This window comes from Eleginops maclovinus, chromosome 8, assembly GCF_036324505.1.
Source record: "Eleginops maclovinus isolate JMC-PN-2008 ecotype Puerto Natales chromosome 8, JC_Emac_rtc_rv5, whole genome shotgun sequence".
Classification (NCBI taxonomy): Eukaryota; Metazoa; Chordata; class Actinopteri; order Perciformes; family Eleginopidae; genus Eleginops; species Eleginops maclovinus.
The window spans coordinates 14,867,666-14,895,457 of record NC_086356.1 but is presented as its reverse complement, the minus strand read 5'-3'; the positions used below and the strand labels follow the sequence as shown (position 1 = coordinate 14,895,457).

General features: G+C 38.3%; 4 protein-coding genes across 5 annotated transcripts in view; 3 read left to right on the top strand and 1 right to left on the bottom strand.

The window, feature by feature from the left end:
* The first annotated feature begins 1,198 nt into the window (after positions 1-1,198).
* gnsb (glucosamine (N-acetyl)-6-sulfatase (Sanfilippo disease IIID), b) lies at positions 1,199-10,999 on the top strand. Its single transcript, XM_063888983.1, has 13 exons — positions 1,199-1,504; positions 2,766-2,825; positions 3,592-3,795; positions 4,564-4,629; positions 4,714-4,812; positions 5,981-6,148; positions 6,235-6,317; positions 6,933-7,051; positions 7,141-7,244; positions 7,334-7,435; positions 7,521-7,631; positions 8,061-8,171; positions 8,920-10,999. Exons 1-13 carry the CDS (start codon positions 1,325-1,327, stop codon positions 9,067-9,069), a joined length of 1,557 nt encoding a protein of 518 aa, XP_063745053.1. The 5' UTR covers positions 1,199-1,324; the 3' UTR covers positions 9,070-10,999.
* A 160-nt stretch (positions 11,000-11,159) lies between these two features.
* On the bottom strand, positions 11,160-13,234 carry mrps24 (mitochondrial ribosomal protein S24). 2 transcript variants are annotated; one of them, XM_063888986.1, is made up of 4 exons: positions 12,981-13,234; positions 12,133-12,210; positions 11,910-12,011; positions 11,160-11,644 (listed from the first exon to the last, which is right to left on the bottom strand). In XM_063888986.1, the coding sequence occupies exons 2-4, from the start codon at positions 12,182-12,184 to the stop codon at positions 11,361-11,363; spliced, it is 438 nt and encodes a 145-aa protein (XP_063745056.1). In that variant the 5' UTR covers positions 12,185-12,210; positions 12,981-13,234; the 3' UTR covers positions 11,160-11,360. The 2 variants fall into 2 exon arrangements, with proteins under 2 accessions (XP_063745056.1, XP_063745055.1); XM_063888985.1 differs by having other exon boundaries at positions 11,910-12,021; positions 12,981-13,233.
* Positions 13,235-13,423: 189 nt separating this feature from the next.
* Positions 13,424-18,483, top strand: nudcd3 (NudC domain containing 3). Its single transcript, XM_063888984.1, is given in 7 exon segments — positions 13,424-13,761; positions 13,764-13,798; positions 14,341-14,666; positions 15,612-15,744; positions 15,842-15,985; positions 16,069-16,257; positions 17,405-18,483. Coding segments are annotated over 7 exon segments (1,098 nt in total). The 5' UTR covers positions 13,424-13,601; the 3' UTR covers positions 17,516-18,483.
* Positions 18,484-20,925: 2,442 nt separating this feature from the next.
* Positions 20,926-27,792, top strand: part of LOC134868487 (calcium/calmodulin-dependent protein kinase type II subunit beta) — a 39,115-nt gene continuing 32,248 nt past the window's right edge. The window contains 3 exon segments of the mRNA XM_063889666.1: positions 20,926-21,106; positions 24,867-24,961; positions 26,633-26,692. Coding sequence (XP_063745736.1) covers positions 21,045-21,106; positions 24,867-24,961; positions 26,633-26,692 — 217 coding nt within the window. The 5' untranslated portion in view covers positions 20,926-21,044.

Here is a 27,792-nt window from a genome sequence, read left to right as displayed (position 1 = left end):
TTAGATCTGAATGTTGTTTACCATTTACAGCTCCCCCTCACAATATCAGTAAAGGGAAGTGCTCACAGATTTGGATGATAATACATTTGTAGGCTTATCCTTATTATCAGCATATATCTTTTTGTGGGAGATAATAACCTGATAGAACCTCTGTGCTCCACAGAGAAAATGGGTTGCATGAATGTTTTAGCACCCAATGTTCTCCGACAAAGAGTCATGGGCATATTATAACTTTTTCTGCATGCCATGTTTACATTGGATCTGCAGATTGTATACGATGTAAATTAAATATCTTCATAAACATGCTACAAACATGAGATACAGATTGTTCTGTTTTAAACTCTTAAAGTAAAGAGAATATAACTTATATATATTATAATATGTCAAACTCTGAAATAAACAGTTTGCTCTATAATAACTCTGATGTGTTTAAGTTAAGATATGGAGATCTTTTTTTGAATTGTCTTCAGATCCTCTTTTTGTGTATAATCAGGTTTCATTTTCTTGAAACGAAATCAAATCAATAGACTGCAAAATCTATTCGTCATATGGATATGCTTTTACAATATGTCAGCCAATATTGATCAAACATATTATGGAAGTATTTTAAGCAGTGTCACCATTGCATCATTTTCAAACTGAAAAGGCAAAATAAAATAAAAAAACATTTCAAAATAACATATAATGTAATATTTGATAAACAATATTATATTCTGCATTTAGATGATAATATTTGTAAAAGTAATGATGATGTAATACCATAAAATAAATGATTTTGTTTATTTCTATTAATAGCTTACTTAATTCAATGGAAAAAAGTTTAGTTTAATACATTTGGAAATATTTTAATCAATGTTTTCTATATACGATATAATGCAATATAATCTTATATTCATTAAAACGTTTTTTTAAATAAATAGAACATTATGATATCATATTACATTAAATGATGCATGTTTGATATTTAACATAATAATTCATCATAATTATAAAATGTTAATTAAACATAGATTTATGTCTATAAATGGGATTATTGTGCCGATAGGTATTAAGTATTCCTCACTTAGTGAAAAGTAAGGAGTTTTGTAGTTTATAAGTAGCTAATTCCATGCTGTACAATGTGTTCTCGGTCTTTACTCCTCCCACTATCAGTCTGATCATATGACCACCAAGAACTCGACTCCACTTCCTCAAACTCTGCGCAGCCTGCACACACTCAGCCAACAACACACCCTCCCCCTGACCAGGAAACGAAACCGAGCTCCAGCTGAGCACCGGCGTGTGTGAGTGTGTGTAGCCAAGGGCCCGGTGGTGCTGTGGCCTAATGGCAGGTTTGAGGAGCGGATCAGGAGCGACAGGAAGCCGGCAGACAGGACTCCCTGCAGCCGTCACTCTCCTCACGCTGCTGTTCACCTGCTGCGCCAGGTGCTCTGCTCAAAGTGCCAAACCGAGCAACATCATCCTCATCCTCGCCGACGATCACGATGTTCATCTGGGGGGGATGGTGAGTTGACCCGCTAAGGAAATACTTTTTTCTTTTTTTTAATTGATCACAAAGAAACGTCTGGGTTTATAGTAACATTTAATGCAGGCTCCTACCAATAAATACACACCTGTGAGTATGTTTATAGTAATCTAGCATTGAGTTTGGAGTAATTTTATATCACCTTATTGTATCATATAATTCCGATACAGTAGTTTGAAGCTGTGTTGTAAAGGTCTACTGCCCTGTCATTTGACTGTACTGTCAGCTGTAATGCAAGAAGCTCTTTTGACTGCTGAAAGTCTGAACACTGCTATGCCAACATTGGGCCAGGGTTGTGAAGTTGGGGGCCAATGGTCACTTCCCTACCACCTACCCCCTTATTTGTGGCGCCCTTGCACAAACAACTCCCATCTTTAAACTTGGCCTTCATTTTAATATTAACTTCACATCTGTAAAAAGTGTGATGACTGCATCTTGCAAGGTATTGACACTAACTGTGACATCTTCAATCCATGAACAGACAGACAGACAGACAGACAGACAGAAATAATATAAACACCTCTTAAAGTACTCAAAACTGCTTCTGTGGTAGTCATCGCTAGTCATGACTGGAGGAGCATGATGGCCATGATGAAACACATGCAGACTTACAGGTTGAAATAATGCCTCCCACACACTGTTGCGCAGTGAGTAGACTAAGATTCCAGAGCAATGCTAACTGCTTTGTGCTACTCATTTGATATGGCAATAGACAACTTTTCAATCCCTCCTAACCCTAGCGTTTCTAAGTGGGATTATAAAACGTAATCCCTTTTTTCGGAGTCTACAGGTCCACAATTCACAGTTCTTCTCCCAGCTCCATGTGGTCTCTTCTCTTGCATTGTTCTCAATGAACAGAGACAACCACTAAGCATTTTGAAAATGAATAATGTTGATGATATCAGCGGGAATGCACAAGAAACACTGTATGTTTAGATCAAACCTATTAGGGCTGAAACAATTGCACAATTTGGATTTGGGTAACTTTTCCAGCATAAATGACAATAAGTGTTCTATTTCCAGCTGCTGACTTTTGAGCAGTATATCGCCTTTCTTTTTCTTCCATGATTTTATCTTTTTTTTTTGTTCTGGGAAAGTGTGATGGGCAATTTTCATCATTAGAGATCATAGACCAACTAACTGTTTTATTTTTTAGACCAATTTCAGGCTCTGATTGCAATGGTAGGAGTCATGTCAATTGTCTTTTTAATTCTGAATCTGTTTTGTTTCTGTTCTGCAGACCCCCATGAAGAAAACTAAAGCCTTAATAGGAGACGCAGGAGCAACCTTTGTGAATGCTGTGAGTACGTCTTCTAAATGTACCTAGTGGTGGAAAGTACTGTACTTAAGTGCAGTTCTAAGGTGAATATTTCCATTTAATCCAGGTTTTACACCGAAACCACACAAAATGCATATAGAATACAATATATTGCTTAAGATTAAACCAACTGTTTTTCCTTGGCATGCACAGATGTCATTACATAAGCAGATGAGTTGTCAGCACAGTAATTCCCCCTCTAAACTTATCAAATGGTTCCATTTAAAATACGTCATTTGGTGAGGCCCAAAGAGCTAAAAGTATCCAATATTTCACAAAGAAGCATATATTATATAAAACTGAAAAGTAATTGGTTTAGTATCCTATAAATCCTATAATGACCCCTCAGGTTAATCTGGTGACCCTTTGGAGGTCGCCGACCCCTCTGTAAACTAGCTAACTGTAGGTTGAGTATTAAAACTAGCTCTAACTTGAGTAGCTGAAATACCAAATGCTGTACTTGCATTAACGCATCAGTATTTTTTCTAAAAATGACAAATGAAATCAGATATCACAGGATATATTTTATTGCAGAGTACTTTTTTGATACTGAAAATACATTTTGTTCTTAAGGACCTGTGTCTTTTCTTCAGTCACCTTTGATTTCGCATGTTCTAAAATGTTGAAACTGAACACATCGTCGTCTCCACGGTCATGCTTCTCTTTTGTCACTTTTCCCCCCCCTTCTGTTTCCCCTATTCTTCTTCCTCCTCTATCACTGCTCTCGCTTCCTTCTTCTCCGGTGAAGTACACCGTCACACCGCTGTGCTGCCCCAGCAGGAGCAGCATTTTGACCGGTCAGTATCCCCACAACCACGAGGTGAGGAACAACTCACTGTCAGGGAACTGCTCCAGCATTCAGTGGCAGAAAGGCCCCGAGTCCACGGCCTTCCCCATCTACCTCAATAAGCAGAAGTACCAGACGTTCTTCGCCGGGAAATATCTCAACCAGGTTTGACTACATGTAAACTTGATAAGCAGTTCTGGGCTTTACATATTCTGGTCTTATGATTCAAGCAGAAGCTGCTTGAGTTCCTACTGATTCACCGACTCCTTAATAGAGAATAAAACAAAGACATACACCCTTTATCATGACTGCTTGTAAAATATTTAAACCTAACCCAAATATATTCAAAAGCTATAAATATGGTAAATAAAAATTTCCCATTTTAAAAGTTAATTGTAACCAACTAACACAAGCTAAATGCCTTAGGGATAATGCTACCAAGCAGATGTTTAGCATGTTTAAAGTTCAACATGAAAAGTTTGGGAAAAAAATCCACTAATTAGAACTGAAAAGTTAACCATATGATGGATCAAAATACAAATTCAGGGTTCTCCAAGTCATCACAATCCTTCCTCAGGGGGACATGAGTGTCGGTACAACATTTCATGGCAAGCTATCCCATAATGGTCTATAATTCAGCCTGTATTAAAGTGTTCTGGGTAATCCATAGACAAAGAATATACAATTATTTATAATACAACTTTTCTTACTTTTCAAATCTGTGTGTCTAGAAAATATTAAAACATATTTAAGAAAAAACGAATGCCTTAAACAAAAAGTAATCCTGACTTTTGGACAAAATTGTGCTTGACGATGATGATCATGATGATGATAGCATTTGCCACAAATCATGCTCTACCAAAGTTTTGCTTCGAGCTCTTGTTGCGTACTTTTTAGTGACGCTTATTTAACAGCTTTTTTTTCTGCCATTAGTACGGTAAAAAAGATGAAGGAGAGATTGGTCATGTTCCACCTGGCTGGGACCAATGGCATGCATTGGTGAGTAACACACACACATAAACGCACACTAATACTGAATGTCCAAGTACTTCTGTGGTCACATTCATTGCTTTATGGTTACAGGTGGGGAACTCACAGTACTACAACTACACACTTTCAGTCAACGGCAAAGAGGAAAAGCATGAAGACAGTTATGAGAAGGACTATTTCACAGACCTGATCGTAAGTACAATGACTTTTGCGTGAACCCGGTCTGTAATCAGCACTATTTCATGCATTGAGACATCTGTAGGGACAATTATGTAAGGATGTATAGGAAGGAAAAAAAGAGCATTCTCCTCAAAACTGTCTGAATCAGCTGCTGTCTCAGAAATGCAACATGTGTCCAACAACTGTCTTTGACTGCCAGTCAGCAGTGTTGAAGGTTAATCATCAACAACTAGATGTTGTACTAAAAGTGCAAGAGAAACAAGCTGATATTAATAAAAGGTGATTTAATTTAATGTAATTTAAGTATATATGTTTTACAGTGTTTGATTGAAGTTCTTTGGCTTCTTTCTGTTTCTTTAAATGTGTGTCGTCTTGCTTCGTGGTGTCATGCTGCTGCTTGTCATCCTCATCAGGTGACAGATGAGTTTTCTGCAGCTGTTGGCCTATTCTGCTGTAAATATAGTTTATGAGCAGCTGTACTTCCCCTTGTCACTTGCTGTTCTTTTGTTTGTACTAGTATCACACGTCCATAAAGTTTGGGGACTTGTCGGCATCAGATTGATTTGTTTGTTGTGTGAAAGCAAGACTCGTTTATATGCCTAAGCGTTATGCCTAAGCGTTTTGTGCGTTTTGGGTTGTCCGCTTTCCCATTTCCTGCTGTATCTAAAAACAAATAAAAGTACATTTTGGCATAAACCAATAACACTGAAGATGTGTTTCATATGGGATTTGAGCATGAGTTTAAAAGACTATTATATATAATCCCTGATCATGAACAAAAAAAATCAGCTCAAAATCATGGAGAAAACCTACTATCTCATTAGTGACAAAAAGTCACCGGAGTTTATTAGCATCCAAAGTTTTCTGAGCCTTGAAAGTCCTTATTTAATCCATAGTGTGGGCCTCGGAGCATCAGTCACATCTAATAACATGTGTTTAGCAACATCTGACCAGCTCTTATTACATATCCTATGGTTATAATGACTCACAGATGCACCATCAACCCTCCTGGTTTCTTCACCTCTTAAGTTTATTTTTCCACAATGATACACTAACAGCGTTTATTTCCTGATATTGGATCCAGATTATAACAAACAAAGAGGCTGTTACGTGTTAGCCTGTCCATATGTGTTTTTAATAAGTTGTGAAGTCAGTCTCTGCTTATTTCTCCTCGCTCCAGACGAACCGGTCGCTTCACTTCCTGGATGACAGGAGCCCGCAGCATCCCTTCTTCCTGATGCTTTCTCCCCCGGCGCCTCACTCCCCCTGGATGGCAGCACCGCAGTACCAGAAGAAGTTCAGTGACATCAAAGCCCCTCGAGACGGGAGCTTTGACAAACCAGGGAAGGTGTGTTCGAGATAATCAAATGTTTTTAAATAAGATTACTGTTTTTTGTTTTTTTATGTATATATTCATGTCTCTGTGAATTTCAGAACAAACACTGGCTGCTGCGTCAGCCTGTCAACCCCATGCCAAACAACTCCCTCACCTTCCTGGACAATGCATACAGGAAGAGGTACAACTGCCAGACATACTGTATCTCACATGTATTTGTGTTTATGCTTCTGGTCAGCCATCTACTTTGATTCAGACTGAAATATCTCTCCAAAGTTAATTAACAAAAAATTGTGTTTAAATGTCCAACAATTATGTCATATTATGCATCAGTTTCCTTACTGTAAGTCAAGTTTTACCATGAATATTTTTTACCTTTCAAAATGTTTTGCCCTGATTACATTCAAACTAAGTGAATCCAAGATGGGAATGAAATCAACAATCATAAATATCAAAAGACATTTTCAGTACGAAAATTACATGGACCAAAAAATACTGAATAGGAATGAACTTTTAGGTTATTTTAACAAAGAATTAAGAATGTCCATGTCATAGTATGTGCAGTTTTACATGCACAGCTCACCTTCACCTTTGACCACACTTTAGAGTTTATGTTTTGGTTTTGGAGAGTTTTATCATATTTCAATTTTCATTCTACCCTGGACATTAATCTACTTAACCTTGTATGCCACCGTACATTTCTCTGCACATGTTGAATACTTTTATATTTTTTCATATAGGATATAGTGACCAAAAATAATACTTTAAACCATGTAAATAATGATCCCTCCTGCAGGTGGCAGACCCTGTTATCCGTGGACGACATGGTGGAGTTGCTGGTAAAGAAACTTGACAGCATAAAGGAACTGGACAACACCTACATCATCTACACCTCGGACAACGGCTACCACACAGGTAAGAGTCCGTCATCCGCCCGTCCTATAAATCAATGGGATGCACTTCCTGTCTGTGTGCTACCTCACAGTAATCTTCACTGTTCACAGGTCAGTTCTCTTTGCCTATTGACAAAAGGCAGCTGTATGAATTCGACATCCGGGTCCCGCTCATGGTCCGCGGTCCTGGCATCAAACCAAACCAGACACTGCAGGTCTTACATGAGCACACACAAACTTTTTTTTTGTTGGATAATCCATAAGTAATAGTAATAGTTCAATTATTTCTTTATTGATCTTTCAGGCTCCAGTGTTGAATATTGACCTGGCTCCCACCATTCTGGACATATCGGGTGTCAACCTGACAACTGTGAATGTGGATGGGCAGTCGTTCCTCTCTCAGATGGTCAGCTGCTTCTTTAAATCTTTTCCCTAATGTCTTTTTTTCCCTTCTCAAACTTAAATAACTTCAACCAATAATTCTCTATTAGGCCCCAACGCTGCGTAATGGCACCGCACGTCCCTTTTTCCTTGTTGAATACACCGGCGAGGGACATGAAACAACTGATCCTGCTTGTCCTAAACTGGGCCCTGGACTTTCTGTGAGTACATACAGCAAGAAAGGACAAGGTCAAGTTTAACGGATAATTAATAGGATAGCAATACGCAAATTGTTGGTTACTTGTTTAAATCATTTATCCAGCAGACATGCAGAAATGATCTTTACACAAGCAACAAGTTTTCGGACACATCTCATGATCTGAAAGTGCTCAGAGGAATGGAAATTTAAACACCAAACACCTCAGACCGCTGCAGGGGAGGAATGTGTGATATGACTGAAGGTTCCAGAACAGCTATGCAGTTGTTTAGCTTAATATAGTTGTGTTTTAATCACATGTTTGCATATGCAATCACATGTTTGCATGGCTACCCTCTGCAATTGGCAGGATTGTGTATGGTGTCCACGTACAAAAACAATAATGACAGTAATTCAAAACTGTAGCTCTGACTCATCACTTAATTTTACTCAGCAATGTTTCCCGGACTGTGTGTGTGAAGACGCCTACAACAACACCTACGCCTGTGTCAGGACCCTCAACAAAGAACAAAACCTGCAGTACTGCGAGTTTGCAGACAGCGAGGTAAAGCTTGACTGTGTGACACACATTCAAACAGTGGTGGAATGTAATCGAGTACATTTACTCAATTACTGTTCTTAATAACACGTGAGGTACTTTATTGGAGTATTTCATTTTATGCAACTTTACAGCTTTTAGTTAATTTTCAGATTTTAATTTTTGTATGCCCTTCCTATCCAGTTAAAACTATCTACCTCTAGATGTGTTGATTTTTTAAAATTTGTGATAATCTGAAGGAATAAGGGTTTCTTTATCTTCTACTTCTTAAGCTAAATAAACGATATATAACCCTTGTGGATTTGCAGGGGACTGCATTGTCATAAAAAAAAGGCATATTTTTAAAAGGAAGCACTGCCAAAAATCCTATGATATAATAAAATAGCAGGCATTGCTGGAAATTACAGTATTTCAGGAGTTTAAATTACATAGCTTTTAGCATCGACAGTTGTAAAATGCAACATACACTTTAATGCAGCATTTATATGAACCATAAGACATCATATCTAATAGTAAACTGCTTTAAGACTGCTTTTTCTTTTCATCCTTAAAGTGTGTTTTGCTACATACTTTTACTTAATAAAGGTTTTACATGCAGGAATTTAATCTATAGTGAAGTATTATCACAGTGTGGTTGTTGTACTTTCATCCAAAAGGATCTGAATATCTCTTCCACCACTGCATGGATGAAGGATTTGTATTATAGCAAATGTGAAGAAGCTCAGCCCTGTGTTTCCTCTGTGTGTTTCACCAGTCATTTGTAGAAGTGTACAACCTGGCGTCAGACCCCCACCAGCTGGATAACATCGTGAAGTCGGTGGATCCGGCCGTCCTGCAGGCGATGAACCAGCGCCTCATAAAGCTCCAGTCCTGTCAGGGCGACAGCTGCCGTGACGTCAAGTAAAGCAGAGTCAACGTGCTGCCAAACACACACTGCTTCAGGCTTTCAGTGGAAGACGGGTTCGGTTTATCTGACTGTTTTGTCGCCTTTTACCACAAGTATGATAGCTGGTTCCTGCTTTTTAATAACCAGGTTTCCCAAGTTTTGACATGTCTCGATGATGAATGATGGCTGGATTCTATTTAGCTGCTTCAGTTTCAGGGTCCTGGTATTGTGCATGCTGGCTCACTGTCACTCTGTCATGGTTTACTGGGACATTTGAATAGAAAAAAGCCATTGTTTAAGGAAATGTTTTTTTGGGAAATGTGCTTTCTTGCTGATACTTATGTTGTGAATATCGTTGAAACTCACTTCTTAGATAAATAATAAAGCTACAGTTAGCATAAAGGCGGTTAACAGGGAAACGGCTAGCCTGGATCTGTGCAGCGGTAACGTGCCCATCATACAGTAACTTCTAAAAGCTCTTACAATTGTACATCTTGTTTATTTAATAATTTCAACAACCAAAGTGCCTGTGTCTTAGTTGGGAAGGGAGAAATAGTCCTTAAAGTAATATAGTGATTGCACTAACAATTTCAAGTCGTTTTTTGTAAAGGCCCTCCACAATAAAGCAAATTAGCATATTTCCCAGGTATTTCCTTTTAAATGTATCGGTAACACCTGCGTTTCTCTTCCAATGACATGCCAAAATGTGTGCTATGAAAATGTTCCGTCAGTTTTTTTTCAAGCTGTGCTCATATATCTCATGATTACTTTACTATATGTTATTTTTGGATAACACCTTACCCAGTTCATAGTGCAGATCTGCGGCCCTGTCAGTCATTCCTTGTTGTTCTGTATCTCTACATAAGAACTGAACTAAAAAGGTATTTCTGTATTTTACATTATTCAGGGTTCAAATGCCTAACAAACATTTTTGTACAAACAACCAAATATCTACTGGTACACTGTACCCACAGTGTACCAGTAGATGTATTCAATCATCTTTAAGGGAATAGTTTGATATGTTAGGAGTGGGAAATGAGAAGATAGACACTCATATCTGTGTGTCCATAAAAAGCAGCCAGTTAAATTCACATAGCACAATAAAAAAGAAGAGGGGAATAGGGAAAACAACTAGTCTGGTGCTGCTCAAAGGTAATAAAATCCACCTAAATTAGCTCTAGAGCGCACCAATCAAAATGAAATATATTATTTGGTTAATTCAGATAAAAACTGGTTAGAAATAATAAACTGCACATTTATCAAGGAATGCAGAACTGTTTCTTGATTCCCTAAATGTAGCTTGGAAAGAAGTAGACAGACTAAAAGAACCCAATAAAACCACTTTTTCTCATTCTGACAAGTATAATTTAAACATACAATTTAGAGCTTTAATGGTTGTTTTGTCCCCTTTGCACACAGGCAGGCATGCTGTTTGCAGTCCTTTTGCTGCTGGCTATATTTACATTTTTACCATATAGAAACTCTTTGCAATATTACCTATGCATGGTAAATTTCTTTTCTAAATATTTTGAACTCATACTTTTATTACTATTCAGCAGAACTCGAGTTGAGACGGAAACCTTTTTTTAATTGGACATCATGATGTGATGGACTATTGCTCCAATGTGTGCCTCTAGAATGAACACAATTTTTGTTGTTTTTTAATTTTCAATCCTGATGTTCATTTATTATAATATTTTACATTGTATTAATAACGTCATTTTTATTGAGCCTTTTTAAACAGAAAGATGGAAGAGTGCTGTGATACTTTTGAGATGTGTTAAGGATTTTGTAATTGTGAGAAAGTGGAAATTGTACATGGTACCGTATGAAATGAACGCTTTGATCCTGTGTGCCTTGTGTTTGCACTGACGAGGTTCACGTGCGTTAAATGTGAATGTATTTGCACTGTGATTAAATTAAAAGCAAATCAAATGTAGCATTTCAATTCACGTGTCATGTGGATACTTCAAAGAGGTGTTACACCTGTGGCCACTTGCTTTTCAATCATAAGTGATGAGAATGTAGAACATGCATAAAATGCCACCTGAACTTTTAACCGGGATCGCAGCTTTGAGTGACTGGGTCAGGATTTCTAGAAAGAGACATTGCAGATATGATTCTTTTATTTTGAGTCAAAATACACTGAAACTGCAATCCAATGAAAATTGATAAGTCAAGTTTAGATAAACTGAGAAAAGATAAAGGAAACCGGAACAAAGTCACCATTTTATACAAGAACAGAATTCAGTTTTTGTTGTTATATCCACAAGGGAAACAAAATGCAGCTTTAGCACTTTACATTTCCATCAGAGGTACTTGTACACAGCTTTATCCTGCAGGGTCTGAATCTCTAACTTGACGGGGCATTTGTAAAAGTGTGACAGTAGTGTCTCTGAATAGCCTATTAAGAAGTAAAACTTCAGTGGTGGTAATTTCTGTAGCATTAAAGCACACACTGTGAGCATGTTGCCACGCCTTTTGATCACAACCTCATTTGCCAGGCAGCCGTGGAAGGTCCCGAACATGAAACGCCGGATGAAGACGTCCTCTATGGTCCGTTCAGCTGCACCATCCTCTCCTTTCAAGTTACCTGGAAGTAGCAGCAAGGAGAGTTGTCTTGAGAAATGTATCATTTAATCCAAAGACTAATATTGTTACTGAATGTAGGTATCATGGATACATTCTTGATCACAATCTGGATTTTAATAATTGAGAAATTTGTAAAATAAATAAGATATGAGATGGCAAATTTAAAAATAATATAATTTAGGAGTTGTCTCTGCAATTTTGTCAATCATAATTGAAACACCAGATCCAAGCTGTTAAGTTACTCTTTAAATTGTGGTCATACTTACTGGTGTGCAGTGACAGCCATCCTTTGCGGTGGCCTATGTAATGAGGTGGATGTGCTTGCTCGTAGGTGACAGGTTTGTCTCCTTTCCCCACTCGGACCCTAGCTGCATGATTCTTATAAGAAAAAAGAAAAGCAAAAGAGAGATGGTCAGTAAAAAAAACAGCACTCTTAAGACGGTCTAGAGAGCTTTTTAACGTTGATTATGTCTCGAGCTCAGTGTTCACCTTGCAGCAGACTGCAGTGACGTGGAGGGCTCTGCTTCCAGACGGGCTGCATAATGAGCCAGACCTGGCTAAAGCGCTCTGCAGAGGAAACAACATGAGAGGAAAACAACATCCGATTTTTGCGAGAGTGTTGAGAACAGAAGGCTTTAATGGGTTTATCTAAGAGTATAAGTTGAGCTAGTGAAATGATGTTCAGTAATAGATCCCAGTTTACTTTAACTGATTATCCACCTTTTGTTTTGCCCAGTTGTGGAATTTAACAATGTAACATTACTCAAGTAGCTACTGTGGATAAGGACTGTATTTAAGTACGTTTGATCTGCTCGTGTATCGCCATGTTATGTTACCTTATGATTCTACTCAACTACATCTCAAAGGGAACTATTGGACTTTTTACTTTACAAAACATCTACCCAACAGTATATAAAATAGTTTTTATTAGCACAATCTTCTACAACAGTTAAATGTAATATCCACATTAATGAAGATGAATATTAATCTAATTGCATCATATATAATAGAGTACAGAATACAGTTATATGAATGTGTACATCGTTTGTCCGCCATATTTGTGTTAAAACATTAGGAATAATCTAGATAAGTACAATGCAAACTGAATATATGACACAGTTAATTAACAAATACATCTGATAGATGTTAAAAAGTAATGTTTTCAAACCTTTTAACGAGATGACATACAGGAAGCTGTTAGCGGCTGGTACATTGAACTATTAGCATTTAATGAACCCCCTTTCAAACTGTACAGGTGAATACACCATAGAAAACCGATATGTCACAATGTCAACATAAATAAGTATTTAAAAACAGATAAATATTAGTTTACTCACCAGCAGCATCGCGCTCCGTGTGCTCAAGGACGCCGCCGCCATGTTTTTTTTTAATATTACAATGTTGGGAGCTTATTACATTAATTTGTTATCATCCTATACAATTTTAACTATTGAATTAAATTGCAACACTGCAGTGATTATATATCGTGTTAGAATGGCCAATTTGCTATTTTTCCGGTAAACTATGCCTGGACATTGGAACTGTTTATCCGACAGTTATGCATCTGTTTCTACCGGACGACTGTTGAGCTGTATTAACCGGATAGAGAAAAAATAAACCATTTAGACAACGTTTTGGTTTCAATAATATATTTTTTATAGGCATTAGTCATTTTAAATTTTACACAGTAGACGTATATGTCTTAATACTTATGTTTGTAGGCTTTATGTAATTAAATGGGTCAAAGTGTACTTGTTTGTGAAGACGGTGCACTTATTTTGATAATCCATGACCGGAAGTGTTATTATTGTTCTGGAAAGAGAATCAGGCGTTAAGAAGCGAGTCTTACTTATTCATAAACTAATATTTGTGGACACAATAAGTTTAAATCTAGGTTACAACTCGCTTTTTGGCGTATCTTAAACGTAAGTGAACACGGTCAAACATTGAAAGCAGCGATGGCGTCGCCTCTGCAGATGACAGAGATGTACGACAACGCTCTGCTCGGGATCCTGCAGCACGTTGGAAACATTCAGGACTTTCTTCAGGTCTATTTTGGGTTTCTGTATCGCAAAACGGACTATTATCGCCTGCTGGCAGGTCCAAACGACAAGATGGGCTTCCCCCCGGCGTGGCGGAGAAGATGGTGCTCAAGGTGAAGCTAGTAAACACACTGGTGTTTTTAGTGTCATAGCAACATGGCTATTTAACTTTTAAACCTTTGCTATATACGAAACATGAATTCAGTTAGATTACTGGATTACATTTTCATGACCTGCTTTTCTCTGACGTAATGTTTTGGATTGAGGATTGTGATATCTATAGATGAATTGAGAGTTGTTTTTATTCATATGAAATACATTAATATCAATTAGAATAGGCTAAATAACAGAACTCGTTGTAATGCAATCCAGTTCAACAGAACCCCGATCCTACAAAATAAGAACATACACTGAACATTAAAACTTTATTTAAGAGAGTATTTATTTGCAGGACTTTTGTAATAGACTGCATTATAGTTTTAGCATGGAGAAACTAATTTAACTATAGATTTAAATCTCAGGTTTAGATTTAGATATTGGACTACAGTGAGCCAAAAGCCAGCAATTTAATTCCTCCTATCTTAATAAAGTGATTAAAAAACAACTACTGAAATTCATGCCTTGACCTGTTATAATCTTTTATTTTCTGTTATAGACATTTAAGGTTTTCGAGAAGCTGGCAGATCAGGACAGAGAGAGGCAGCTGAGTGAGCTGCAGAGGAGAGAGCTGGGTCGATGTGTTCCTCCTGCACTTCAAGAGCTCGAGTTGGCCGCAGAGGAGACAGTAGAGCAGAGCACAGAGGCGGCACAAACGGAGAGCTCTCCCTCGGATGCTGTTGATGTTTCAGCTGCTGCCTCCTCAGCAGCAACTGTGAGCCTTCAGCGCGATGACAGCAGCAGCAGCAGCAGCAACAGCTCAGGTCCAGGCCAGTCAGCTCAGGGAGACCAGGCAGCAGCAGCCAGCGCAATCTCAACAGAAGGGTGAGCTTTTTTATCCTAAAAACACAATTTATGATTTTATCTGCCAACTGCCTACAGAAACTGACCCAGACTGGAACAGACCCGAGGCCATCAGTTGCCAATGCTCCAATCTGTTTTAATACTCAACAGTTGTAGTACAACTAATGGCAAAGTGGGTACCACTTTACAATAAGAATACCCTTGTAAAGGATTCATAAAGGGTTTATAATTAAGTTATTAATTAGGTTGTAAACTCATGATTAATCATTAGGAACCAATTGTAAACCAGTTTAACATCGTTTTGATACATCAACACAGGCTCACTATTTGGCAGGATGACGAAGCCTTATATTGGATACCTAGCTTACTTTGTCTTCTTCATGAGCCAACATCCTTGGTATCTGTTGTTCGCTGAGTTGATTCTCCCCCCATCCATCTTGATGTCAAGCAACCGGTTGCCTTGTTGCCCTGTTTATCTTTTGTCTTTATAAAAGCTTATGAATGATTTATAAAGTGTTCACAACCTAACTAATAAATTAATTACAAACTATTCGAAAACCTTTTATAGGGGTTTTCTTATTGTAAAGTGGTACCGCAAAGTGTAACCACACAACCATACTTCTTTCTATACCAGCCGACTTTCTCCAACAGTGCTTGAGTAGGAGACACATCGTCTAAAACTTTCGCTTGGCACAATGCCGACTAGACTTAACGAACCCACTTACCAAAATCCAGGTTGTGTACTTATGTCTGGTAGAATCATTTTTCAAACATATTGATATGACGAAAGTATGTTAAGTCATAATTGCCCAGCTGTAGTATAGAATAATCAGATAATAATCCTAATTACATTTCAGTGAGTGTTTATGAATGTCAAATATACAAATAATAGGGGAGATATATTTGACATATTTGACATATCATGGGTTATTAAATTATTGTTGTTCATGTGTATTTGTGTTTCAGGAGTCGGGACAAGTTGCAGGCCGACCCCGATACTTACAACGGGGCTGTGAGGGAGAACTACAGCTGGTCTCAGGACTACACCGACGTGGAGATCCGCGTGTTTGTGCCCAAGAAGGTTGTAAAAGGCAAACAGGTAAACGCAGTGTTTTCCACCTCCTGACATACCAGGAATTCCTCAATTATCATTCTACTGATTTCAGTTGTTAGTGTTACATGCTGTGTGCTTTCAGGTCAGAGTTAATCTGCAGGCCAGTAGCATGCAGGTGTGTGTGATGGAGGGAACTGAAGAAAAAACACTGATGGAGGGAGAATTCACTCACAAGATCAACACTGAAAACTCTCTGTGGAGTCTGGAGCCTGGGAGCTGTGTGGTTGTGAGTAAACACTCATCCATCATTAAACATTTTTTATTTTAAATGAACATCATTTAATTTACCTCATTGTTTTTGACCTCCAGCTGTCCCTCAGTAAGACATCAGAGGTTTGGTGGAGCGCAGTGCTGAAAGGAGAAGCAGAAATTGATATAAACCAAATTAACCGTGAGCGCTCCATGGCAACAGTTGATGAAGAGGAACACGCTGTTCTGGACCGACTCTCCTTCGACTACCATCAGAAGCTGCAGGGGAAACCACAGAGTCATGAAATGGTAAAGACCCAACTCAACAGGGATTCAAGCCTTGGAGGAACACACATTTACTCATGAAATGTACTTAGAAACAATTTAGACAAACTTGCTGCTATTTTTATTCTATACTTCTCTATAACTCCGAGGGGAATATTGTATTTCAACTAGGTTTCTCTGGTCATTCAGACACAGGTGGTTAAAAAAAGAAATTCCATACAACTTCATTCAGACATTGTATAACTGCTACATAAGCCTTGTCACTGCTGGATAACAACAGTGAGTTAAAAAGTTTGACGTGATTGATTGGAATAGTTTACGCGTGAATGAATTCCCCCTGTGAGGGACACTTACACTCTCCTCTCACACTGAGATCCAAATATATATTTTAACACAACAAAATCATTAATAATACATAGCGTTTCTAGATACCCAGAGTCACTTTACAAAACAATAAACAAAACAAGATGAGATGGAGTGAATTGGAAACAATACAAAGAAAGAAAATGCAGAACAAAAGGCATTGTGAACTGGCGGAGTTATGGTGTGGGGGAATGGGTTTGACAGGGATAAGCAAGTCTGAACAGGTGGGTTTTGAGTCATGGTAGGGTGGTTGACTCTCTGATGTGGCTGGGGAGGGCGTTCCAGAGGGAGTGTGACAGAGAAGGCCAGGTCAGCCCAGGTAGATAGCAAATGATGCTGCTTTTTTAAAATATATATATTTCAAATGTAGTATCCCCTCTTTCTAAGTTTGTTATGGTAATTATTTATGCCATTCCTCATTCTGCCAGGTCTGTTTAATCATTCATAAGTATAGGTTTTTGTGTCAAAATGATTGATATGATATACATTAAAGTTTAACTGGAGATTAAAACTCTTAAAATCAACATGATTTCTTTCTACTAGAGAGGATCTGTTTCACTCTGTTGGTTTTGTTAGATCTTATTAAAGCACTCGCCACGTACAGTAGTGAAAGCAACACATTATAATATTAAACCACTCATACAAATGGGCTGTCTGTCTGAATCAGCATCAATGTGTTATCATGCTCAGAATGTGTACTTCTGTTCGGTTACATCACGCTGACTTACCCCTAGATGGCACTGTGGGTTTTATAAGCCTGAATGGTGCATACTGTATTTCACACATCTCCCTCCATGTTTCTCCACAGAAGGTGCATGACATGCTGAAGAAGGGCTGGGACGCTGAAGGTTCACCGTTCAGGGGGCAGCAGTTCGACCCGTCCATGTTTGACATCCCGGCCAGTGCAGTGCAGTTCTGAAGCTCGGCCCAAACTCAGCCAAATATGAACTGAATGCTAGTTTATTTACAGAGCTGGCTGTTGGAAAGTCAACATTTACCTGCTGCTCAGTTATGTTGGTCCTCAGCTGTGGGAGCTGCACTGAAGCTGGTTTTGTTGGGAGTGGGAATACCGATGAGGACTTGTCATTATATCATACGCTCATTTGATGTTTTGGCAGAATAATATCTGATATATTTGTTAAATGTTTTGCGCTTTATTTAAAAAACTTTTCAGTGCCTATATGAGGGACTCTGGTATTGTTTTATTTCATTTAGTTCTCACAACAATACTCCAAAACTGTTAAGAATTCAGTCTTATCAGTAGCCAGGTTTACATCCATATTTAGCACAAATTTGAAATAAATTTTAGGACATAATCAAAAGAAATTCACTGTTCATATGGTAACATTAAGAAACATTTCAATTGAGATCAACAGCTGGTGTGGGAGAAAAACCAGGAAGCTAACAGCTCTGATGTTTTTAGCTCTTCACTGGTAGTTTGAGTGTGTTTGTTGCATTTTGTTTTTACACATAATTGAACACCTCTCCAAAGATGTATCAGGTTTTTGGTGTTTCCACTCAAGTTTATGTAAGTACAAATTGAAATTTCTCATAAAAACAGAAGAATGTAAACTGACTTCTTCTCACTGGTTGAATCTGTCACTTTCAACCTGAAGACTTTACTAAGGACTCATCTTGTTTACCTTCTCTTCATCTTGTTCCGGTTCAGACCTGTCTTTTCTTCATATAAGTCGGTGATGTTGTACTCTTAATGTCATTATTCTGAAAAGAATAGCAGATAGACAATTTTACAATATGGAAAATGACTGTCTTACCAACAAGTTAATGTCAGGATCTAGTGCTGTTTCACTGGATTATCATCCTCACAACCAAATTAAAAAAACATCTTAAATAAAAGACTTGTTTTTCAATAAACATAAAAAATCATACTTGAACTTGCGAGTTAAAATTCTCTATGAGGCTTAACTATTGAGTTTGATAATGTTAATAAATCGAAATCAAGGTCTTATTTGTCAGTAATTTGCTATTAAGATGCAATTAAAAATAATTAGGCAAGTCCTTCTTTATAAATGATGATAGATAATTTATCAATGCCTGATTAATCAGTGGTCTTAAAATTAAAGAGCTAGAGAAAAAAAACAACTCAACCAAGAAGAAACATACACCAACAGCCTAAAATATCTTCTTGCAATGAATTATTAGTGAATAACCACCCAAAAATGTTTTAACAATTAATAAAAAGCCACTCATTAGTTTATGAACCCTTTTTAAAAAAAAGAGTATATAAACAGAGTTTAGAGACTTTAATCTTTGGACACCAATCCACAAGTATTCTGCCCATTTTGATTAACTGAATGCTTTTCCCTTTGCACATCTTTCTTTTCGCTTCATGGAGTCTGGTCACTCACTTTAATACAAGTTATTTGTGACTGGAAACTAACAATGGTTCAGGCTTGATTTAATGGGAAAGTGTATCATCCCCTGTTTAAAGCTAAAAACAATGCTTCTGCTTTTTGGATTGCACTGGATACATACTCCTACATCTCTGGATAGTGCTACAATGCCTTCACAATTAAATTAGTGTATACAGTCATCCATCTTTCCATTTCCCACATGGAAAGAATGAGTTGATATTGTGCTGAATGGATGGGGGTTAAAAGGGAGATGGAAAGATGGAGTGGAGAAAGTTTATTGAGAGCCTTGTATCGTCTCAGCTGGAGGCAACATTGTGACTGACATTGTTAGATACTGTGAAGATCAGATCTTTGCCTCATACATGCATTTCTTTCATCGGCCTGTCCAAAAGAAATGTAACACATTCCTGGAGTTTATTTTCCATGTTATTACACAAATTGGCATCCAATACAGCACTTACTATTGCCAAGATGCCCCTCTTAAGATAAGCCATGATATGAAAGAAACAACTTCACTACTTGCTGCAATTTCATTTAATTGAATTTAATAGATTTTTGCAAAATATGTTGCATTTTTTAAAATACAAATGAAAAAATAATATTTCCTGTCCAGATGCAGTGAGTGCCTAAAGTGTTTTCATTTAGCGTATAATCAATATTCTCATTTAGTTTTTGCCAAAAAAGTCAAAAAGCATATTTCTTAAAATGTGAAAATACTCAACAATAGCCCAGTTATAAAATCAAATGTTGGTTACAGGGCTATAGTAGTTTTTATATTGCCTACAGGTTCCATATTATAAATGAAGTTTGATTCTTGAAGCAGTAATCCATTATCAGCTGTGTAGTCTGTAGTTGATGAAATATTTTAGCTACACAGGGTTGGAGTTGGGGGGCCAACAGCAAATGTTTTCGCTGTGGCCCCCTGACAGTTAAAACCGGCCCTGCCTAATTAACACTTAAATAAAGCCCCCTGTTATTACTGAATTCCTCTGTGCAAAAAACATAAAATGTAATCTGCAGCTTTTAATTTCCTTCTTTATTACTGAGATTCAGACAGGCAGCTCCAGTAAGCTACAAGAGAAGTAACGTCATTATCGACTTCAGGGAGTCTCTTCATTATATGATTCAAATAATCACCGGTGCTGGATGAAGTATTCAGATGCTTTACTTCAGTAAAAAGTACAAATACATTATTGTCAAATTCCCTCATTACAAGTGAAAGTTCTGAATTTTAAACCTTGCTTATGTAAAAGTACAAATGTATTATTAGCATAATGTACTTACTCAAAGAAATAATTATGCAAAAAGTGGCCTTTGTGTGTATAGTTATATTTTATATATGTGACATTTCTAGATAATATTGTTGAATCTAGCAGTTTACTGTTATAGACAAACAAGGTGCTGGTTGGGAGGTTGTGGCTCAGTGGGGCTTTGGGTAAAGCGTCTAACAAGTGACATGTAATGATTTACTTTTTGTAAAATATTTAAATAATTTGACTCTTTTGTGACTGAGATAGTCCACCAGTTACATTTTTAGAAATGCATTTTCTGAAAAGTAGAAGTAGAAGTATAAAGTAGCATACAATGGACATACTCAAGTCAAGTATCGCAATTTAGTACTTAAGTACAGTACTTGAGTAAATGTACTTAGTTACTTCCCACTATTTTAATCAAATGGCATTCAATCAGGCATGGATTTCATTTTTGGGGTAATTTTTCCATTTTCTCCACCCAGAAGAACACGTAATGTGTTGAGCTCCCATTTCCAGTTCAGAGAGTCTTTCCTCAGAGCCCACTGCCAATCCGTCGAGCCGGGACTGTGTGTGTGTGTGTGTGTGTGTGTGTGTGTGTGTGTGTGTGTGTGTGTGTGTGTGTGTGTGTGTGTGTGTGTGTGTGTGTGTACGCGTGTGTGTGAGTGTGTGTGTGTGTGTGTGTGCCAGGATGCAGCTCAACCACTCAGCCGTCCGGAGGTTTGAGGTGGGCGGAGACTGAGAGCTGAGGTCCTCCCTTCCGCAGCGACACACCGCACATTTCGGACTCGGCACCCGCACCCGTCCGAGGAGGGGAGACATCATGGCAGTCACTACTTGTACGCGCTTTACAGACGAATACCAGCTTTACGAGGAGCTTGGCAAGTAAGCCGCTGTTTACATTACGCTTTTTCTGAGTCTCCTGCATGCAACCTGACCTTAAACCGGAGGGACCGAGCTCTGCACATCTGCGGTGATGGATGCAGCTCCATCCCTTCAAAACAAAACGCACGCTGGACTGGAGCTCTCCTGTACATCTCCAAAATCTTAAATCATGATGATATGTCAATGCATGACTTTTTTATTATGTATGTTTGACCTCATAAGGCTTGTTTGAATGCAGATAGTTAGATTGTGCCTGAAGATGGAGCTGCATGAGGGGACACTTTTGGAACACCCCCCTCCTCCCATATGTGCTTAAAGGCTACAATTAGGGACAAACAGGCCTAATATCAAGAAGGAGCTGATGTGTCGGTATTAAGCTGCCTCATCATCATCAGGCTTTAATCACAGTGGCACACCGCTTAGAGGAGAAGTCAGGGAATAATGCTGCTGCTGCCTGATCTGATAATCTAATGACTGTGTGATAAAAAAAGGAGAGGAATTGAGATATTTATTGATGTGTGGCCCCTAATAGCATGCAGACAAATTGAGAGAGACTGGAGAGGCTATGGGTGCCATAGTGGGTAGATGCAAAGTGGACTCAATGTCTCTGTCAGGCTGTGCGTGGGTAGAGAGGATCTCTCTGCCTCACAGGAACATTTATTCCACAGCTCAGCGCTGGGGATACTTTCCCAACGTTGATGCTTCAGTTTCTGCTTTGTGGTCTTTGGTGATAGCTGAGATGTGTGTGTCTGTGTGTGTGTGTGTGTGTGTGTGTGTGTGTGTGTGTGTGTGTGTGTGTGTGTGTGTGTGTGTGTGTGTGTGTGTGTGTGTGTGTGTGTGTGTGTGTGTGTGTGTCTATGTGTGTGCTGTGTGTGTGTCTATGTGTGTGCTGTGTGTGTGTCTATATGTGTGCTGTGTGTGTGTATTTGTGTCTGTGTGTTTCAGATGTGATAAGTTAAAGACAATGGAGATGCTGGAGTAGCAGCAGCTGCCCTTACTGATAACGGAACCTAATTACTGATTTGCTGGTGCTGGCCCTTTTTATTGTGTGTGTATGTGTGTTGGTCTAATGCAGATGTTTAGACAGAAGGATGTTGAGATAAGTGTAAAGAGTCAGGGTTTTGGGTTGTAGGGTTGGGTCGCTATTAAGGTAATAATTGGTCAGTGGCCAAAAACCAATCAGCAACTATTTTGTTTAATTGATTACTTTGTTATTTATTGAGAAAAAGCTGTAGTTTCAGCTTATTTATTGTTTACGTTCTGTGTTAATTGTAGATAAAACATGAGTTTTATATAGACATTTAGAATATTTTGACTTTAATCAATAAGGCTAATTAATTCTTACTACTCCACATATCCAGCACTGCAATGTTGGAACACAGTCAGACTCCTTATGGAAATATATACTCCGCAAAAATATATATTTTTGGGTCACTGTGGCAAAAGAAGCAGGTTTAGTGTTCTGGTTCACTCTCCCTGATCTCATAGCGTCGCTTTGAGAGAAAAACGTCTAAAAAGCCTCTGTAATGCACACTACCTGCTCAGCAGCGAACATCAGACTTCAGACAGATTAATCAGACATAGTGAGAGATTAAGGAAGAACATAGTGGAGCTTTTAGCCAATGAAGAGACAGATAATTCACTCAATATGTTCATAGAGCTGCCATTTCTCTACTAATTGCTTAAGCTGTAATCTGCCAATCAAATTCAAAGCATCTTGAACGATGTATTGAGTCAATCGAGGCTTTGCTATGGAGATATTTCAGCAACTGAAGCAAAAAGAGACGTAAAATATTATTTTACATAATTACAAATCAGAAAGACTGACAATTATTTAAAAATATTTAATATATTCTATTACTCAAACTTGATTTAATAATCTCAATTAACAATACACCTCTTGTCATCTACTTTTTAAGGTTTCACACGTCACAGCTAAGTTGTGAGATGAGAAACGCTTATGAAAGGACTTTGTTACAAATATTATTATATTAGTGCTTGCTGCTTCTATTTTCTCTCTCATCTCTGATACATATCTGTTTATTTCTGGATATATAACACATATTCTCTTTGTTAAATGGCCCCATGCATGTTTTGTCATTTACCAATCAAAAGGCTTAAAAAGTCTAAATCAGAGGTCCGTCCCTCTCTGATCCAGACCCTCCTGCCCTGCAGGTAACCTGTCTTGCTGAAGCCCCGCTTCCTTTCCTAGCACACGGCAGGAATGTTAGCGAGTGTCATGCTTACTCACCCGGTCTCCTGATAATGTATTCACGTTGGAGTGCTGGTGAGAGGCAGGGGCTCTGAGGGGAGTGTGGTGTGTTTCATTGCGTAACAATACTGAGGTGAGATAAAATTAGCTCTGAGAGGTGACAGAGGTGGTTATTTCTGTTTGTCTCCTTTTGGTTTGATAAGGAAATGTGTCCCCTAAAAACCTCCAGAATGCACCCTTACAGTTCTTTCCTCACTGCTTTTTTGGTTCTTCTAATCCACACTGCTTGATATTAATCACTTCCCAAGTATTATTATATGTAAGTCAAGAGGAAAAGAGGAATACTTTCACAACAGGGTGCACTGTTGAATGGATGTTAATACGTATTTCAATCTTTAAAACAGGCAAAAGAAAGTACCTGACTGTATTTATGCTGCATATTTTGTTATATCAATGGGAAAGTTAATCTGAACAGAAATTGGTTTTGACACGCAGGCTTTCGAATAAATAACATAAACCTAACTTCTCTGTCAAGCTGCTGCAGTAGCCATGCCCAGCAAGCTGCTGACCATTTAGCTTCTGGTTGAAATCATTGAACTGTAATATTTCTTTACATTTTAATCAGAATACATTTGTGAAAATTGAATTTCGAAAGCCTAGTGCCAAGCTAGAAAGAGAATAGTGTTGGCAGCCCATTATTGGCCCATGCATGCACAACATTGATTTTATGGAGCAGAGGCTTCCAGCTTTTACTTTCTGTTTTCTTTCCCGAAGTAGAGCGGCTGATTGGAATCACAGATCGGGAAGCTTTCTGTCAAAACAGAACTGAATTTAATTAAAAAGTGTACATTTCTAGATTCTAAGCTTTATTTCTCCTTTTAGAACCGGTCTACCCAGATTACTTGGCAGGCATAAAATGTAAAATCCTATAAATGATTGTTGTGTAAACAGTGATTTTAAAAATCAGATGCTACAACTGCAATGGTGACTAGCAGTGGTGGAATTTAAGTACATTATCTTAGTTATTTATGTTAAGTACTTTTGTATTTTCATGTTATGTTACTTTATAATATTGTACACTTTAATCATTACTAGGTAGCTTCGGATTCAGATTCAGATAGAAAATACAAAAATAAATTATGATTTTTTATTGTACGTTAAGAAACATAGTACTATATAAACTAGTTAAAATGGGTTCGACCTTTACCAGCTGCAACACTGATGTACATGTTGATGCTTTTGTTCTTTTTCAAAGCAGACATTTTGAATGCAGGATTTTTACTTGTTACAGAGTATTTCTACAGTATGGTATTACTACATTGACGAAAAAGAGCTGAGTATTTATTCCACCACTTGCAGCTTTTCTACCGCTGCCTTCAACCCAGTTTCATGTACGTCATGCATGCAGATCAGAGTGACTTGAAGGCAGAGAGAAACCCAGAACAACTAGGAGGTCAATCCGATAGCCGAGATGCCCGTTTGATGCTGACAAAGCATAAATGGCAGCTGACCCGTCTCTTCTTCTTGTCCCCTGTCTTTGTTTCCCAGGGGGGCCTTTTCAGTGGTACGCCGCTGTGTCAAACTCTGCACAGGCCAAGAGTATGCAGCCAAAATCATCAACACCAAAAAGCTCTCGGCCAGAGGTGAGAGGAAGTCATTAACAGAGCGTTAGTTTTTTTCCCAGTGGCTCGTAAAGGATATGAAGATGCAGAGAGGCATGATGGGTGTTTTCTTACTGATTTGTATGTGTGTGTATGTCCCTGATCTAGCTCACATTCGCATATTTTAGCAAGTGTTTGATTCCAGTGTGTGAAGCCTTCACGTCTGTTCCTCCGAGAGAAAGAGAGAAAAGGAAATAGAGAGGCAGATAACAGTTTCAGTCGGATAAATCCACAACAGACAGACGATCTGAGCAATTATGAGGATGTCAGATATGTAATTTCTCAGGATAAAATCTTGAGCTTGAGCTTGATCTCTTCATTATATTGTAGTGATGATTGTGACAGAATATACAAACAGTGTCTCTTTATAATGCTATTTGCAGCTATTTACACATCATGTCATCCTGTCTTTGTCTCACACTATAATACTGACAAATACTGGAGAAATGCCCCAGAAATAATCTAAAAATAGCAACTTCGGTGTAATTACAGAAAAATAAATTAGATTGCAGGAGGTACATCAGTCTCGCACCACCTTTTTAATAAGCTTGTCTCTTGCCTCTCTGTTTCTCCTCTCTGTTTCGTCCTTGGAGGTGAGATCACTCAATCATTTTAGTTTTTTGATCTGAGGTCTGTGTCTGACCTGCAGTAATCTTTGTAGACCTGTCAAACAAATAGAAACCAGACAGAGGACACTTGGATCAAACTCATACAAGATCGGCACTCCACCAGATTAGCCAATCTTTCTCCTTCTTTCCTCAGTTTCGTTTTCTCCTTCCTTTCCTCTCCCCAGTCTTACATTTTATTTTGCCTCCTCTCCTCTCTTTTTTATTTCCTTCCTATTTTGTCTTTTATCTCCTTCTTTTTCTCCTCTTTTTGCTTCCCCTCGTATTTTCTGTACTGCTACATTCCCTTTCCTCTCCTCCTCCTTTTCCCCTTTTTTTGTCTTCCTATCTCCTTTCAGCCTGCTTCCTGCTCTTCTCCTACACACGTTTATATCACTTGTCCCCTTGTTTCCTCTCCTCCCATGTATCTCTCATATACCTGTTGTTTCCTCATCCCTTGTCTTTTCATCTCTCACCTTGTCACCTCAACTCCTCTTCCTTTTCTCCTCATCTCCTTTCCTCCACTGTAAAATGTACCTACATTTCTCTTATCCTCAGCCTTATACCTTTTTTTACCTCCTAAAACTCTCATCATTTCCTCAGTTCTTCTCCTTTGGTCTGTCCTCCTCTCTTTCCTTCTCTCCTCTTCTCTTTCTGGAATGAGAGGTTAAATGGGCATCTGGGACAAATGTAGCCCTCAGGCTGAGGGCATCTGTGCAGCAAGGTCGTGTGTGTGTGTGTGTGTGTGTGTGTGTGTGTGTGTGTGTGTGTGTGTGTGTGTGTGTGTGTGTGTGTGTGTGTGTGTGTGTGTGTGTGTGTGTGTGTGTGTGTGTGTGTGTGCTAGGTTTTTCATAACTCTTTGCCAGCCACCTTGAGAAAGTTACCTTTTCAAACTGTATAAACTCAAAGTTAGTTTCATTACAATAAAGAGTATTTGATATAATTGACCCCTTTGTAAACAAATAGCATCTGTATTCTCTTGTAATGTCCATTTGCAGCTATACATCTGAGATGTTTCTCTACATCCTAAAGTCTGACTCTCTTGTAGATCATCAAAAACTGGAGAGAGAAGCCAGGATCTGCAGATTGCTCAAGCACTCCAACATCGGTAAGTATTTTATTTTAAGATCAGTTCTTGACCTTTTCTGACCTTATGACCCTTTAAAACAAAACATTATCAAAGCAACACAAGATGGCCCTTGATTCACTGATCAATTAAATAAATACACTGCACATTCATTGTTGTTGTTTTTGTCACTATCCTGCAATGGGAACGACTCAATTGAATGATAAGTCTCATTAGGAAAAAAGCAGGAGACTGATACAATTATTCTCCCTTTGGTAAAAATAAGCTGGTTTTAATACATTTTATATTACATTGTATTGGGAAAAGTTGCTTAACCTTGCTTTCTGAAAAAAACAAAAAACATACTCAAACATTCTTCTCCCCTAAAGGAAGGAATACATAACATGACTCAGTTATGCTGCTGTTTTTTTATACATAGACCTGTATATAAATCCAGTGATTTTGTCCTTATTTTTGTCTTTGCATTGTCTTACCATCAAAGAAACATCAAGAATATCACCAAACTGTCCTTTAAGACTAAACGAATAAGTTCTGTGCATTTCATCAAATGCTAGAGGAAGATGAATCGTTCCTAAAGAGAACGATTATTTGATGCCTTAAAGGGGCCCTATGCTTTTTGGGGCATTTCCTTTCCTGTACTGTGTTGTTTAGGCTTGTGTGCCTGTACATCTGCAAAGGCTAAAAACCCAAAGTTTCCTCCAGAGGGAGTTTCTCTCCCACCCACTCCCACGCTGCATGAAACACCTTGATTCAATTCTTCTGTTTACTTTCTGAACATAGTGACTTCACTATGTAACACTAGCACTTCTATTGGCTAGCGCTCTAACACATTGACTGGGCTCTGGTTTCAGACAGAGAGTGAAAAGAGGTGCTGCAGCACAGGCAGTACGAGAAAAATAAAGAGCTTTTTGAACGTTAAAGCAGGGAGACATGTCACAGTTAGGGTGACCTGCGTGCGCAATTGAAAAAAAATTCTGCCGAGGGAGTCGCCCTCTATGGCTACAACCATAAGTAAATACATTTTTCTGTTGATTGATTGACATCTGACACAGCTAATTGTGAAAGCCCTCTCTTGTTTTCTAAACAGCTTTGGATAAAAGCCAAGTTTTAAATGGACAACT

Excerpts from the sequence above, each read along its gene's own strand:
- gnsb (XM_063888983.1), top strand. The coding sequence starts at position 1,325 with ATGGCAGGTTTGAGGAGCGGATCAGGAGCGACAGGAAGCCGGCAGACA. Across the intron at positions 7,052-7,140 it reads GGACAACGGCTACCACACAG|GTCAGTTCTCTTTGCCTATT; the intron begins GTAAGAGTCCGT and ends CACTGTTCACAG. Across the intron at positions 7,632-8,060 it reads AACTGGGCCCTGGACTTTCT|CAATGTTTCCCGGACTGTGT; the intron begins GTGAGTACATAC and ends AATTTTACTCAG.
- mrps24 (XM_063888985.1), bottom strand. The coding sequence starts at position 13,022 with ATGGCGGCGGCGTCCTTGAGCACACGGAGCGCGATGCTGCTG. Across the intron at positions 12,211-12,980 it reads CACGGAGCGCGATGCTGCTG|AGCGCTTTAGCCAGGTCTGG; the intron begins GTGAGTAAACTA and ends TTTCCTCTGCAG. Across the intron at positions 11,645-11,909 it reads ATGGCTGTCACTGCACACCA|GTAACTTGAAAGGAGAGGAT; the intron begins GTAAGTATGACC and ends TGCTACTTCCAG.